Source organism: Carassius auratus, chromosome 28, assembly GCF_003368295.1.
Source record: "Carassius auratus strain Wakin chromosome 28, ASM336829v1, whole genome shotgun sequence".
Taxonomy (NCBI): Eukaryota; Metazoa; Chordata; class Actinopteri; order Cypriniformes; family Cyprinidae; genus Carassius; species Carassius auratus.
The window spans coordinates 13,796,625-13,812,462 of NC_039270.1; the positions used below are offsets into that span (position 1 = coordinate 13,796,625).

The window sequence follows — 15,838 nt, forward strand, 5'->3', positions numbered from 1 at the left end:
CGGTGTGATACGGGTTTTGTACGCCATTGCGTCATCAGTACGTTCTACGCCGTCGTCCAATGGTAATCGAGGGTTTTTAAAAAAACAGCCTTCGCGTTTGTCGCTGGCTAATTCGCGAGACGTGGTGCCGGTAATATTTAATAGAAAAATAAGACTCATTATCTCTTCGTGTTCTGTTCGAGACAGAATATCGTACTGAACTGGACCTCGGGCTATAACGGAGATCGCGCACGTGCGGATCGGAGAACGCTAGTCCAGCTGCTAGCTTGTCACAGGCAACAAGGGGAATTTAGCGGGCAACTCAGTTAGCGGCTAGTTATGTCTTTTCGCCGACAGAACGTGAGTACTGCATCTAAAAAAAATCACTTACTGTTTTTTACAAATCACTCAATCAAGAATATTAAAACTCATAATCGATTTTATGGTCCAAGTATTGTCGTTCTTCATTAAGCTTCCACTTTCTTGTTTACCGTAACGTGCTAGTAAACCTGCTAGCCATCAACACTCGGCTAACGTTAGACTCTTAAATATGACGTTACGTAAATTTGTCCAGTGCTTAATTTGTGTCAGTGTTTAAGAATCATTTTGCTTTCTGACAGCAACCTGGACCCGGTGGCCGCAAAACATCCAATGGAACTTCAGGGTCAATGGCTTCATCCGTTCCGGGGAGCAACTCGAACAGACCCACCCCGGGAAGGTAACGCACAAGCTGGGCTGCCCCGCTCAGAAAGTCCGCGGATTGGTATTGGCACACGAGGCCTACCGGTCAAAGTGGGCGTGTCCTCGGCGCATACCTAATCAATTGTTTCAAGCCTTGTTAAACTAGCAGGAGCACCAGCCAATCGCTGCGAAGAATGTTTGAGTGACAGAACTTTGGGCCAATGATAAAGGACATTGTCGCAGTCTGTACACATCCGCACAGAAATATTGTCTTCAACCAATAGAATTTAGATTTTAAGTGATTGCCATCTTTTCCAACGTATGACTGCTCTCAGAGGCGGGTCGTCAGCAGTGTTTTGTTGTTGTTTTCCGATCCCCATATGATTCTGTATTGTGCTCGACTTTCAACTTGAGCTGTTTTGGACAGACGCCTTCGAAGAAGAGCCGGGATGCATGGGACAAAAAAGTACAAACATTCGTTTTTCCTAATTGATTTGTTTGATCGTAGCAAGGGGCGCGAAATGTGTACGTTAGCGCGTGTTAATGTCAAACTGTTGGTCTTGTTTTCAATTCGGCTTTTGCTTGTGTTGTAAGCCAGCTCCGATAACCCGCTTTGCGATCTGACGCAATTAAAACACGCGATTGGTTGAGTTTGTTTACACACTGACATTGCGCATCGAGGCAAAATAATATTTTGCAATCAGATTCAGTCCGATCGTTATGTGGTACTCGTGTATGATTGTCCTTTTGTTTTAGCACGCGCTTCTCGGTGTTGTAATTGTTGTCCACACACGTGACAGTAGAGAAATGCCTGTTACACCGGGGCCGTGTTTCTCATTCTAGTTATCTGCACGTATACACTGCTCATCTGTCGAAGTATTTGATAAAGCTCATGAATAAAATACATTCTTAATATACAGAAATCTGTTATTAGTATGATTGGTCGTCTTTTGCGTTTTTCTTGATTTGGATGATGCAACACACACACGTTTATGTAAATTAATTGTTTACTAATGATTTTCTTTTCCTTTTTTCCATGAAGAAACCGAAACTCTGTGAAGCCTCCCTCACAGTCACCACCTGTACGTAAAAGCTTGTACTTTTTAGACTCTTGGTTTTGCATTCTTGGATTATTAGATGTCTTGGAATCCCAAATTCTCAAAGATTTTTGTATGTCCTTTTTATTTTATGTTTTAAAGGTGTTTGAGGGTGTGTACAACAACTCACGGATGCTCCATTTTCTTACAGCCGTGGTGGTGAGTTTTAAACAAGCAAAATCTTGATTTTTAGTTGTTTTGTTTTTTTATGTGATTCACGCCATCTTCTCTAATTTGTTTTCAGCATTAGGCAATAAAATATGACACGCATGCCATCTTTTCCACAGGGCTCCAGATGCGATGTTATGGTGAAGAACGGCAGTACATATGAGGGAATCTTCAGGACTTTAAGCTCACGTGTAAGTCAGTCATACCAGATCTACTGACAAGATATCTGCATTTAATTTGCTTTCTGAATCTTATGTTTAAACTTGCTCAGGGGATAAAGCAAAAAAAAAAAAAAAAATCCTAAGCCTGAACTTTTTTCTGGGGGCGGGGCGGCACATGCAAAGCATGCAATGACTGTGACTACTTTAACATTTGAAGGGATGCTATGGCAAAGTGATTGCTTGCTTTATTCAAACTGATTTTCTTTTTCATGAATATATGGTTGACCTGAAGAATGAAAGCTGTATCAAACACTTGGGAAAATATGAGACATTAGGGGTGTGGCAGTACAATTAGTTTAGACAATTAGACAAAATACAGATTCTTGGTTCACTACAACAAGACAATATTTTACTATTTTAACGAAATTTTCAATGACAATGTCTTTTAATTACAAAAAGTTTAACAATGCAATTGTTATTAATTGTTAAATGATTATTTTGGTAATCTACTGATTATTTCGGCAACGGAGTAATCTCATTGTTTTTAGTAACACAAACAGACCAAAGTGAAAACCAGGCTTTACTATGACTATTTATATATAAACTAACTGAGGCAATAATTGGCTCAAAATATCAATAAAATATCAAAACGAATAAATGACATGATTGTATTGAAACACTGTTAAAATACATTTAATATGCCTTTACATAATACGAACACAAACAACTTAAAGGGTTAGTTTACAGAAAAATGAAAATTGTCATTAATGACTCACCCTCATGTCGTTCCAAACCCTGTAAGACCTCCGTTCATCTTCAGAACTATCCCTTTAAACTGTTTAAATCATTATGTTTTAATATTTGGCCACATGCAGAAACGTTTATTTTGAAATTGCGATGTACGATAAATGGCATCTTTGGACATAGGTTGATGTATTCTCCTGTGTTGGCCAAGGTTTATAAATGATTTGCATTACAAATCTAGGGAGATAATGCACACTTATTCCAGATGACCCTAAGCAATTAAAATTGACAGCAGAGGAAGAGTTTTCACACAAACAGTCTTTACTGGTAAATTACCGCTAAGTTAACATTAATAGATTGTGTGAACCGGACCTTTTCGGAAAGCCCTGTAAATATGTTAGTTTGGTTGAGACCCAAAGCTGCTGCTCTCATACCATTGGTGGACAAACTCATGGACTCGAAAGTGATATCAATCAACAAGAATTTTTTTTTTTTTTTTTTTAATGTAGCTAAATGCTGCATGCTGGAAATCAGCAGGGTGCTGGAAAACTTTAAGCCCTGCTTTGCTGATCTTAACTATTTGAATACCTGAAATCTAGAATAATGGGCGGTTCACACAGGAACCAGTTCAGGTTTTTCCAGATTTGATTTTGATTTTTTTTTTTGTCTATCTGAGCAAAACTTAGTGAAGTTTAGTGTATGACCAAGTCTCACTCAGTATCTGTGGTTTTAGTGTGAGCTGGCAGTGGACGCAGTGCACAAATTGAAAAATGAAGAAGGAGATGGCGGTGGTGGTGGAGGCACACCAGTCCATCCCAGGAGAGAAGAGATCACAGACACCATGATCTTTGGCCCTAATGACCTGGTCACTATGATCTGCAGAGATGTAGACCTCAACTACGCTACCAGAGGTGTGTGTATGACTCTGTACAAGTACTATACACCTGTTGTGTTGTTAAATATGGAAATGTAAGGCTTTGTGTGCATGCTTTCAGACACTTTCACAGACTCTGCAATTGGTTCAAGAGTAAATGGTGACCACAGAGAGAAGGTCCTCCAAAGGTGGGATGGTGGCGATAGCAACGGAGAAAATTTTGATCTGGATGCAGATGCAGTGAGTTCTTCCAGCATGCTTGTATATCCAATTATATGCAAACACAAATTAGTGAGTTTTTTTTTTTTTACATGTAATTTTCTGTCTTTCAGTCTAATGGCTGGGATGCCAGTGAGATGTTCCGCTTCAATGAGGAGACCTATGGGGTGAAGTCCACCTATGACTCCAGTCTCTCCATGTACACGTACGTAGATGTTCTGTCAGGTGTAGAGTTTTTTTTTTTTTTTTTTTTTTTCTTTTCTTTTCTTTCTCTCTTCTCAGAGACTGAATTTTCGAATGTTTGAATTGGAAAATCCTTCTGTCCTTCAAACAGGGCTTCCATGGTTCCTTTAAATTTAGTTGAACTGAATTAAAGATATTAATACTAAGTAAATTATCTAAAATATCCTATGTAGCCTTATCTTAAGAGGTCTTAAATTCAAGCTTGGAAAAACACAATCATGATATGGCTTAATGCATATATGTACTTATTAAAACGCTTTGTGTATTTCAATATTTTATTATATTAAGTTTACAGAGATTTCCCCTTAGCGGTGAATAAACTGACATTTCAAAACAGTTTTAGGGTAACAAAGCCTTGTTTACTGAAGTCACAGTATGTGCCTGTGAAATATACACAGGTCTTAAATGAGATTAAAAAAACCTTCTCAGACCATGCTCAAAGAAACAAAGTAAACATCACGTTCTGCTGCCTATCTCTTTTAGGGTTCCTCTGGAGCGGGGCAGCTCTGAGGGCTTCAGACAGAGAGAAGCTCGGGCCGCCCGATTGGCCAGTGAGATTGAGGGCAATCAGCAGTATCGCTACCGGGTGGCTCTGGAGAATGATGAGGGACGAACCGAGGAAGAAAAATACAGCGCTGTGCTTCGGGACCGAGACCGTGATGGAGGAGAAAGGGAAAGAGGAAGAGATAGTCCTGGGTTCTCCAGTGCTGGGAGCAGGTTCGAAACAGTATCTTTCTCTTTCTTTTTTTACCACCATCTCATCTAGTCTTTCTCCTTGGTATACTGATGATCATTGCTGTCTGTGTCTTTGTTTTAGGGAGGGCAAGTACATTCCTCTACCACAGAGGGCAAGGGAGAGAGAAATGGGAGTTTCTGGAAGGGGTGAAAGAGGAGCTGTATCCACCCTGCCTAATCGAGCAAATAGACCTGGCACCTCAAGCTCTTCACCTAGACCCCTCTCCTCTGGAGGAGGTCAGACCCTTCCTCCCCCTGATAGGAGCAGCCCTCTGTCTGTCAGAGGAGGATACTCTGCACACCAATCACAGAGCAGTCCTCCCACACAGCCCCGCCCCTCAGAACCGGGTCACTCCAGCCCTCCTTCCTCACACACACTCTCACATTCACTCTCGCACCCACAGTCTCTCTCAGACTCAGCCCGGCCTGTCAATGGTGGTAAGTTGTGTGTGCACGTGAGACCTGTCACTTTTGTAGTTTGTGATGGTTGCTGCCCTGTGTTTTAATGAACATTGCATCAATCTCTTCTAGTGTCATCCAGAATGTCACCCAAGTCTCAAAGGCCTGGACAGACCAACAGAAACCTGCGTACCTCAACCACTCACTCCTCCCCTACAGGTTAAAATACATGCACAAAATGGACATATTGTACATACCGTAAAACTTCAAATAATAGCCCGGGCTTCTATTTACCCAAACCGCCGAACTGCACCGGCTTGTATTTGAGACCGGCGTCTATAAGAGACAGGCCTTTAATTTAGTGTTGATATGTTCAAGCATGACAGCAGGAGGTTACCACATTATACTACGTTTTATTTATAATTCATTTTAATGTGTTTAACAAATCATTTAATGTAAGAAATGTCTTTGGCTATTGGCAGCATAAAAAAATATATAAAAAACGAAACGATGTGACAGCAATGGGCAGAACAATAGAAGTTACCGCTAAAATCCATTGAGCATATGAACTTGTTGCCCGAAACATATCAACAAGAAAGAATGATGGCTACCCTGTAAAACAACTGCAATCATGTGATAGAAAATTACTCTATTCATCACTATCATCATCCCCGCGATCCTCAATTACAAGTTCATTGGCGAATTCCTCCTCCACATCGCTCTCTCCTCCACTTCTCCCTCTCCAGCCTCCGCTAACTCTGCCTTGCTTGCACTAACAGCTCTCGCACAGTTGCGCACGGCTCTCCCTCTTTGAAACAATGGTGATCCTCACTTCCATCAGAAGCTACTGTCAGGCCACATACCTAAGGATAACATCCTTAAGTCAATGAAATATATTATCTCCTCTTTCTCCCTCGCGTGCACACACACGCGCGCGCAAGCATACCTTAAAGGAATTTTTCAGCCGCTCCGTATCCAGCTTTTCCCACGCTTGAAACAGACCAGGCCTCTATTTGAGACCGGCCTTTATTTACCCAAACCTCTCGTCACACCAGGCGTTTAAAAGAGACAGGCGTCTATTTGGGACTCGGCTATTATTTGAAGTTTTACGGTAGACACGTGCACATGAGGTTAACAGAGGATCATCCTTCAACCTTTAATCCTGTCCGTTCTTGTACACTTTCTGTTTTACAGTGGGATAGTCCTGAACACACATTTATCAACTGCAACAATGCAAACTTTTCATTGTATTACTTGCTATATGCAAATTAGTAAGCTCTTCAAGTGTGTGTTCATAGTCCAGCTGTGATTTTATTCCCTTTTAATCCAGTTATGCTCATTTTGGTAGTTGTATAATATAAATATTGTAATATTAAGATTATTTGTATGACAATCCATTTGTCACAGATCTTTTTTTTACTGTACTTTTTTAAAAAGTTTGAGATCTGTAAGAAGGTTGCATTTGATCACACAACATACAGTATAAACCATAATATAGTAAAATTTAGTTTTCAGTCCAGTCTAGGGGATAATTCAGAACTCATTCCAATATGATGATTTGGTGATCAAGAAACTGTTTTTGATTATTATCGAATTTAAAAAAAGTTGTGCTGCTTAATATTTTTGTGAAAACAGTTTGACTTTTTTTTTCAGGCTTCGTTGAATATAAAGTTATAAAGTTAGCATAGTTATTTGAAATGGAAGTCTTTTTGTAACATCATAGTTGTCTGTCACCACTTGATCAGTTAAACGCATCCTTCATGAATTAAAATGATGCAGTACATTTCCAACCTCTATCCCCTTTTTTTTTCTTTAACATTATTTCCTTTTTCTATAGTCTCTCGTTCCCCTAAACCGGATGCTCCTTCCCAGGACACTCCTCAGTCTAATCCTGCCTACTTGGATACCTCATCGGTTACCAAATCCACTGGCCCCACCCCTCTTTTCCCTGTAGATGGTGAGATGTTGCTACAATTTTGAGTAGTTACACTGTTAATTGTGCATGCGTCCAACTATCTGACTCTCTTCCTTCAGTGAATGAAATCCTGTCGAAGGAAAGGACGGAGAGTCCAGCTAGTCCTCAGGAGAGCAAGAGCAGCAAAGGTAATCCTGAAGTTGTATCACTTTAACTAATTTCCCTTTGTACTTTTCATTTAGCTAAAAAATGTTCTGCTCTCTTTTTTCGTAGTCTCTTCAGTCCAGTCAAGAACAAACTATGAGGAGCTTCGCCAGTTTGGTAATCATTTTAAGGTAAGTGTTAAGCCCCTTTCACACTGCACGTTGGACCCGGAAAATTGCCAGAACATTGCCGGGTCGCCTTCTGTGTGAAAGCAAACATGCAAAAACTGGGATTCACTGTGTGATTTTTATCCCGGGTCGAGGACGTAGTAACATTCCCGGGTTCAGTCCCAGAACGAGCTCTGTGTGAACAAAAGCCAGAACTAATGGCGTAAAGGCTGTATCGTAGTGATGACGCATGTTATCGTGCGACTGTTCAATCGCGGGCAGATCAATGTTCGCCACGAAACCAATATTTGCAAACTGTAACGAAGCAGAGATCAGTTAGTTCCTCACTTCCACGCTGAAGCTGAGATTGTTCGAAGTTAATGTGCCTAGCGTTTTCGACTCGTACATTACACGTCACGCACTGATGTCACGTGTCTTTATGGGTTGTGTGTCCGGGTAATCAATGGCAGTGTGAAAGTGAACACCCTAGTACCAGCCTGCCAAGCACCTAGTAATGCAATGGGAACAACCCAGAACACTGTACGGTACAACAGTTGGGTTATGTCAACTTATTTTTAAAGTAATTGTTTAATGGCAGAATTTTTGGGTGAAAACTGCATTGCCCATGTGAAAATTCCACCAATCAGAGAACGGTGATTTATATACATCTGGCAATAAACTCAAAATTAGGGACATCAAATCAATTAATCACATCCAAAATAAAAGTTTGTTTGCATAATGTCTACTGTGAATATTTTGGGGATATGCAGATATCAAATTTTTATGTTGCGATTTAATTGCTAATGCTTTTATCATGGTATTCTGTATTATCAAAATATTGAAGTTTAGTTGTATGATTTAAAAAAAAAAAAATTATCATTGTACAGTATAACAGGTAGGGCTGTGTGATATGACTATCATTATTATAAATCTATCACAGTAGTTATTTATTTTCTTTTAAAAATGTTTTTATGATATTAAAATCTGATACATTAGTATTTTCATAATCCTTGTCAGCAATGTCAATATCAAACTAATACAAGCCTAAAATGATAGATAAATTGATAAAAAGTCAATGAACTGAGGATAATAATCTATAAGAAGCAATAGGAAAACTACAATAAATAAGAAATGCTACATTGTGTAAATTGATCTTCACTGTGTTAACAGGGTTGTTCTTTAAAATAAAAACATGGGTTGAAAATTTGGTAGCACAGGCCAAAAAGTTGTAGCACAAGTATAAAACGTCTGTTATTGTGTCCTTAAACAAACACAAGTAATGGAGTTCATCACTTAAACAGACACTGAAGAATCAAAGAGCGCAAAAAAAAAATATATTTGATATTTGCAAAGCCGGGAATTATGACGCATACAAGTGTGTGTAATCGTTCAAAGCCAATAAAGTGGCAGAAACGGAGACGGTGCATGAATATAGCCCTGTTTGTGTTTCAACGGCTTAAAATCGGTTGATTTTAAATCTGCAGTGCTTAAGTATTTAAATATTTGTCACCATGATGAAAACCATAGAATACAAATCTGAATGGCTATTTAAATTGTTTAAATGCATTTAAGAAACGGAAAGTAGTGCAGCTGCTTTGTTTCCTCGGGAACGGCTGCTTTTCTGCATTTCAGCGCAATCTGCTGGCAGAGGTTGAACGTGCACTTTTCACCTGCGCTTTTTTTTTTTACATCAGCATACAGCGGTGTTGTGCATTGTGACCAGTTGATGGGAAAAGTATTCTTAAAATGCGTCCCAAATTCAAAATAATTTGTAATAAATTATTCTTGGTGTTTTGAAGTGCCCACAATAACAATATCAGGCATATTCATTATGATATTAGGGCTGTCGCAATGACTGCAATCTCGTAATCCCAACAGCTATTGACGAGCAAGTCGAAGAGGAATGCAAGAACAGCAGCAACTGCAATTTTTGCACGTTTTCTTTTTTCATAGGGTTGTGCCCTTCTCGTTTTACACTTTGTGCATGTGTATTGGATATTAAATAAGTTAGTAATAACAATGTGCACCATGCTGATTTGCCTAAATACAGTGAATGAGAGAGCGAGATCAACTGAGCATGTGCAATTACTTGCGAGTAAAATTTGTGAGGGGAAAAAACAAATAGGTTGTCATGTCCAAGGAAAGTAAAATCTGTCTTAGCATCTTATTTTAACTTGGAGTCTTCTAACGTGGTGCTCAAAGTTAAAATGATTTCAACAGCGTTTCTCATTGTCTCTCTTTGAATGAATCAGCGATTTTGAACGTGTAGTTGAATGAATGAAAGGTGGAACTCGTTCAGTCAGAATCGAGGATCAGAATGAACTGTTATACATGTAGGCTAACAGTCTTTTTGTCAGGTTTATGTTCTGCTATGTGGATCATTATTTTGTCATTCTCTTCCATTTAATTCCCTTCCTGTTTCAACGCTTTTTGGTTTCAGTTTCACTGGTTTCAGAATATGACCTCGTAATATTGTAACACATACATACATACACACACATTACGCTAACACAAACTTTTATTTTGGATGCGATTTAATCATGATTGATCTATTTCACAGCCTTACTCAATTTTATTTACTATGGATATCAACAACTTAAAATGAATGTTTTATTTTTGCCATTGTTGTTCGTTTAGTTGACATCCATAATGCTTCATATGAATGTAGTTCTTTCCCTCACTAAAGTCGTTAAGTGCGCATAATTTTTACATATTTTTGGTGGCCCTTAGCATTTTAACCAAGACTTTATATATATATATATATATATATATATATATATTTTTTTTTTTTTATATAGTTAAATACAGTATAAACTATAGTTTACATTTTTTTTTTTTTCTTCCCTTCTGATTTTAGCTTCCATCTAGCTCCACCGTTTCCAACCCCAAAACTTCAACCCCTGATTCTGCTCAAGCAAACCCTGCCCACAATACACAGACAGACCCCGCCCCTCTAACAGAAGCTAAAACAGCCCCGCCCTCAACTCCGACCACAGAGCTTCCAGCAGAGGAGAGAAGTAGAGAGACAAACGCAGAGGGGGTGGCGACCACCACCCCTCCACCAGCCACACCCATCTCTGCACCCTCTGGCCCTGCCATGCAAAATCCAACTGCAGAAGGGCAAACATCAGGGACGCCCCAACCTGCAAGGACCCCAGGCATTGAGGAGGGTAAACCCGAGGCCTCTGAGAGACCAGAGGGCATGGCTGAGTGAGTGTGACATTAGTTAATAAGTCTCAACTGACAGCTGCTAGTATGTAGCACATTTAAGTCTATTGGTAATTAATGCAATTTATAATGTTTTCCGACGCAGTCAAGTGAAGAAATCTACACTCAACCCCAACGCCAAAGAGTTTAACCCCACCAAGGCTCCTCTCACCATGGTAAGAGCACAGTTTTTTTTTTCACCCCGTCAAGTGTCTTCTGTATATCTGTTAAAATGTTAAATGTGCCAAGCTAAGGTGTCATGTCTTGTTTGCAGGTGAAGCCCTCAGCCACTCCCACCCCACCACGACCAACTCCGCCCAGCCCCACGGTGGTGCTGCAGCCCCCTCCAGGCCAGGGGCACATTTACAACGCTCAGTACCTGAGCTATGTCTCACCCATACAGATACAGGGCCACTCTGTACAGGTCTCTATCCCTGATGCTCATAACTTGAGATAAAATTCAAGAGTTTTATAGAGGGGTTTGAAAATTGGATGGCTTTTTTTTTGTTTTGTTTTTTTTCATCCCCATTTCTTTTTCTCTCCTTTTATTAGGCACCTCAAATGTACCAATATCCCATGACAGCTGTCAATCAAGGGAAGTACCAAAGGGCAAAAGGTAATGCTTATGTTTTATTATTGCTTGTACTAATGATGTTATTGATACCTGCATAGACTTAACTTTTGACCTCTTTTGTTAATAATTAATAATAATAATATAGTAATAATTCTTATATAATTTATTCTGTAATGGGGCTGAAACTTTTTAAATGCTTATTATTACTATTATTAAATGACAAGGAATGACATTTTAAATACAAGGCTTATTTTAAATACTTGTTATTATAGTTTAATTATAATATTTAATAAAATCGTAATTTTATGATTACAATAACATAAAATGAGAACTTTATGGTGAGTGTCTCATGCTGCATCCCACTTGAGTGTGTAGTAGAAGAGCAGGCAAGTTTGGGACATACTATCACATCATGCAATTGCATCTTTAATAAACCACATAGTTACACGCACCCTGTCACTCTGTCCACATTTCATTTCATTTACCTTCCTACCGTATTGTAGAGAAAAGTAGCATGTTGACCTGCAAGCCGTGGGTCTTTTATATAGAGAACTCTGCTTGTATTTTTAGCATAATGATGCATTTAAAAGTTAATGGCCATGTCAGCGCTGTTAGCCTTGTGGGCAGTGCACCGACAGAGCGCTGTTTCGCTTCGGCCATCCCGATTTTGAATCCCCGCTCTCAGCACCGTTTCTGCTACGTTTCTGTCCCTTAATTGTGCTAATATCCTTTCTGTCTGTAGAGGGTCTGAGAGCTCTCCGATTTGATCAGAAGTATCTTAATTTGTGTACCAAAGGTAATAAGTTTTTTTTCACAATTTTTGGGTGATCTATCACTTTAAAAATGAATTTAAATCATTCCAATTATTCTCTTTGGGAGTAACTTAAGCATCTTATGACGATTACCATTGCGTCAATCAGATAATGTTACATATTAAAATAAAGGTTGACATGCATGGTAGGGCATCAGTATCAATAGTCCAACTAAATAGCTTTAGCTTTCTTCACAAACTAGCGTCTGACCTTATGTGCTACTAATTGGAGCCGGATGTGACTGCACATGGACTGATAGGCCTACAGCCATCAGAGTGTGTCATAGTGTACAGGAGACAAACCGTGGACTTTTGTCATACGCTTTTCAACATGCTATGCTTTGGCACACACTTATTTTAATTTCACATACTATTTAGGATGGATAGTATGAACGTTAGGCGGCAGGGTCATTCTCCTGTTCCTTTCTTTACCTGTCTCAGGTTCTGTGGTGACCCCTCGTCCAGACCACAGCTCTTCAGCGCCACCTATGATGCAGGCGGCAGCATCAGCTGCAGGACCTCCTCTGGTGGCGTCTCCTTACCCTCCCTCTTATCTGCAGTACAACCAGGTCATACAAGCAATGCCCCACTACCCTGGACCGGTACAGCTTACACGTTTTCAGAAAGACAAATCATTCTAGTATATTCTCAAATAAGCAAGTTTTGTCTTAAATTTAAGTTAATTGTCTTCTCTCTGTCCTAGGTGTATTCTATGCTCCAGGGTGGACCACGAATGATCGGATCGGGAGCGCACCCACAGGCTCTGGGTCCCCCAGGCCCCCAGTACCCTGGTCAAACTGAAGGACCACAAGCCCCTCAGCAGGGGATGTATGGTAAGGATTTTTTATTGTAAACTGGATTTAGTTTGTTGTACAGTGTTATCAGCTGTTTTCTCTTTCTCTTCAGCTCCACAGTCATTCTCTCATCACTCCGGTCCCATCCATCATCCTCAGCCCTCCAGCACCCCCACAGGCAGCCAGCCACCCCCTCAACACCCCGCCCCCAGTCCAGGACAGGTACATCCGCCAGAACTGTCTCTAAACACTTCTATAAGAGATCCTCACAAGCTCTCAATAATTAAACTAAATAGGTAATTTATTGACTTCTTGTTATAGTCTGGTCAGCCTGGTCCTCAGCCTCAGTCTTTGTATCACTCTGGGCCGCTGTCAGCCCCCACACCCCCTAACCTGCCCCCAGGACACAGCTCGCCACAGGCCTCCTACTCCCTCCAGGGCTACAGCCTACAGGGACACCAGTCCCTGCCTCACCCCTACCCCTCTATAGGACAGCTGACACAGGTGATGACCGAAACCATGCACACAACACCTCCACATCAGCAGTCACATTCAATCACAAATGTGACTGCCGGGGATACACAAAAATAAACTGGGTTACTTTAAAAATTCATAGAATGATATTACGGTTTTAGATTATTGTCCCGGAGAACCCAAAAAGTAAGGCATATCAGGTGGGTTAAACATCTGCAGGGTTCGTACAAGGTGCTTGAAGTGTTTGAAGTGCTTGAATTTGACTCTTTGAAATTTTAAGTCCTGGAAAACCATAAGATACGTGAAAAGTCCTTATTTTTAAAAGACTATGTATATAAGAAATTAGTGTGTATTTTTGTTTTTGATTAAAACAATCTTTTCAGGCAGAATGAACAATGCTGCACATTTTAAATAAATACCACTTCTCCTTGCTTTCGGGAGCTCTCGGGATCTTGTGACACATTACTACTTCAGGAGAAAGGCAGTCTCGCATTATCCGTATAAAGTTGAGTTTGTGGTAAAACCTTTGATAGTGTTTACATTAGACACGTGCTGGTATTCGGTAGCGGAATATATCACGGTAATGTATATGCACAATATTGTTATCGTGGGCACTTCAGAAGAAGAATATTTATTTGACAAGTAATTCAGATTTTTGAAAGGCATTTTAAGAATATTTTCCCCATCATTTGGTACAATGCACAACGCGGCTGTGTGCTGCGTGAAATGCGCGCACTGATGTAAACAAGCACAGATGAGAAGCACATTGGGAACATGTGAATGAAAGCACACTTTCACTCTCTGACAGCAGATGCATCCCAGAATGCAGAATGCAGCCAGAAATCCCAGAAACTAAGCAGATGCACTACTTTCTAAAATGGTAAACCATAGATGCACATCTATGGTTTAAACAGCCATTCAGGTTTTTGTATTCGCCGTGGTGTTCTTCACAGCACTGAATACTTAAATATTTAGAATTAATAGGCTATTTACTTTTAAACGTTCTTTACATTTTTATTAGGGCTGTGCAAATAATCACATGTGACGTTCATGTAAAGCTGGTTCTGTGATTAGTAGTAAATCTCCACCACCTGCTTTCAGATGGAGCAGCATTTACTAAACAGAGCAGCAGATTACCGACAAGTTCATGTTCATTATCACCTGTGATTTTATGAATGTGATCTTGCGTAGCTTGTTCAAGAACCACGCATGATATAGCTCTCATTCTTCAGGTCAGTCATAAATTCATAAAAGGACAGTAGTATCCGTTTAAATGTTAAATTGGCCACAGTCATTACATGCTTTGCTTGTGCTGCACTTTATTTGTACCATTTGTTTATTATTTAGAAGATGATAACAATATTGTTTGATAAGCGAAATCTTTTTTTTTTTCCTGGAAACCAAAAAAAATTTATAGTCCTTTTTAAGTCCTGGAATTTAATTTGGGAGTATCTGTGTGAACCCTGCATCTGAATCCTTACAAATGTTGTCAAGCATTTTAGAGAATTTTTTTTTTTTTTACATTTCTTTTTTTTCCTTTTTTTTATATATATATATTTAGTGTGTGTATTATAATTTTTTTTTGACTAACTTTTTTTTGTCTTTTGCGTGTTGTTTCAGACCCATGTTCAAGGTGCTCTCTCGGGTCCTCACCACTCAACCGGTCATGGCCCTCCACCTGTGATGTTGCTTCATGCCCCACCACATCACCCCAACCCTCAGCAGGGTTCCGGCCCCCAGCACGGGCCTCCTCCACCCCAGCAGGGACACCACCAGCACTACACCTACATTGGACCTCAGAGTGAGTTTCTTGCTAACAAAAAAATCTTTCTTTAGTCCCAAATACAGAATCCCATCCCCAGTTGAACATTAGATCTACCTGATATTTAAAATACAGCGATGTGCAAATGCATTTACCAAGATTGTATTTGTATTACTTTTCCTATTGGATGATTGACTTGTATTATAACAGATGATTGATCTGTGTTTCAGTGTCAGTGCAGGCTCATCCTTCCCAGCAGATTCAGTTCCACCCTTCTGGAAACTGATCTCCTATTCATCTGTACATAAGATCCAACTGAACAGATTTTGTTTTTAGATACCTCTGGCAAGACCGAATGTGCTTGTTTTATTTTTTTTCCCCGTTTTGTTTTAATTTGAGTGGACTTTAGACAGTGTCTAAAGCAGAAAGAGAGAAAGAGGGAACGAGGGAGCGTGTAAGACAAAACAAAAATGGAAAGAATGAGGGACATTTTTATAAAAATACAATGACCTCTCCCTTTGTCCTCAACCCCCTTATTAAATAAGCAAATAAATGGTAAAAAAAAAAAAAAAAAATACAAAAAAAAAAGTGTATAAAAATAAAATTTTAAACTCTCCTCTTGTCTCATGTGCTTTGAATGTTATTCTCCGAGTTGATCTTTACCGCTGATATTCGCTCAATTTCTCAGCC

The 15,838-nt window shown here is 39.7% G+C and overlaps 1 protein-coding gene across 2 annotated transcripts; it reads left to right on the forward strand.

The window, feature by feature from the left end:
* Nucleotides 1-70: 70 nt before the first annotated feature.
* Nucleotides 71-15,625, forward strand: LOC113046877 (ataxin-2-like protein). Of its 2 annotated transcripts, XM_026207954.1 has the most exons (24): nt 71-339; nt 600-697; nt 1,703-1,742; nt 1,860-1,916; nt 2,045-2,116; nt 3,564-3,741; nt 3,826-3,944; nt 4,037-4,128; nt 4,650-4,883; nt 4,984-5,339; nt 5,433-5,519; nt 7,138-7,257; nt 7,335-7,403; nt 7,489-7,550; nt 10,384-10,736; nt 10,840-10,909; nt 11,008-11,157; nt 11,286-11,349; nt 12,560-12,720; nt 12,822-12,951; nt 13,025-13,134; nt 13,234-13,416; nt 15,007-15,187; nt 15,379-15,625. In XM_026207954.1, the coding sequence occupies exons 1-24, from the start codon at nt 319-321 to the stop codon at nt 15,432-15,434; spliced, it is 3,063 nt and encodes a 1,020-aa protein (XP_026063739.1). In that variant the 5' UTR covers nt 71-318; the 3' UTR covers nt 15,435-15,625. The 2 variants fall into 2 exon arrangements, with proteins under 2 accessions (XP_026063739.1, XP_026063740.1); XM_026207955.1 differs by lacking the exons at nt 71-339; nt 600-697 and adding an exon at nt 971-1,126.
* Nucleotides 15,626-15,838: the final 213 nt, after the last annotated feature.

Excerpts from the sequence above, each read along its gene's own strand:
- LOC113046877 (XM_026207954.1), top strand. The coding sequence starts at position 319 with ATGTCTTTTCGCCGACAGAAC. Across the intron at positions 698-1,702 it reads AACAGACCCACCCCGGGAAG|AAACCGAAACTCTGTGAAGC; the intron begins GTAACGCACAAG and ends TTTTCCATGAAG. Across the intron at positions 4,884-4,983 it reads TTCTCCAGTGCTGGGAGCAG|GGAGGGCAAGTACATTCCTC; the intron begins GTTCGAAACAGT and ends TCTTTGTTTTAG.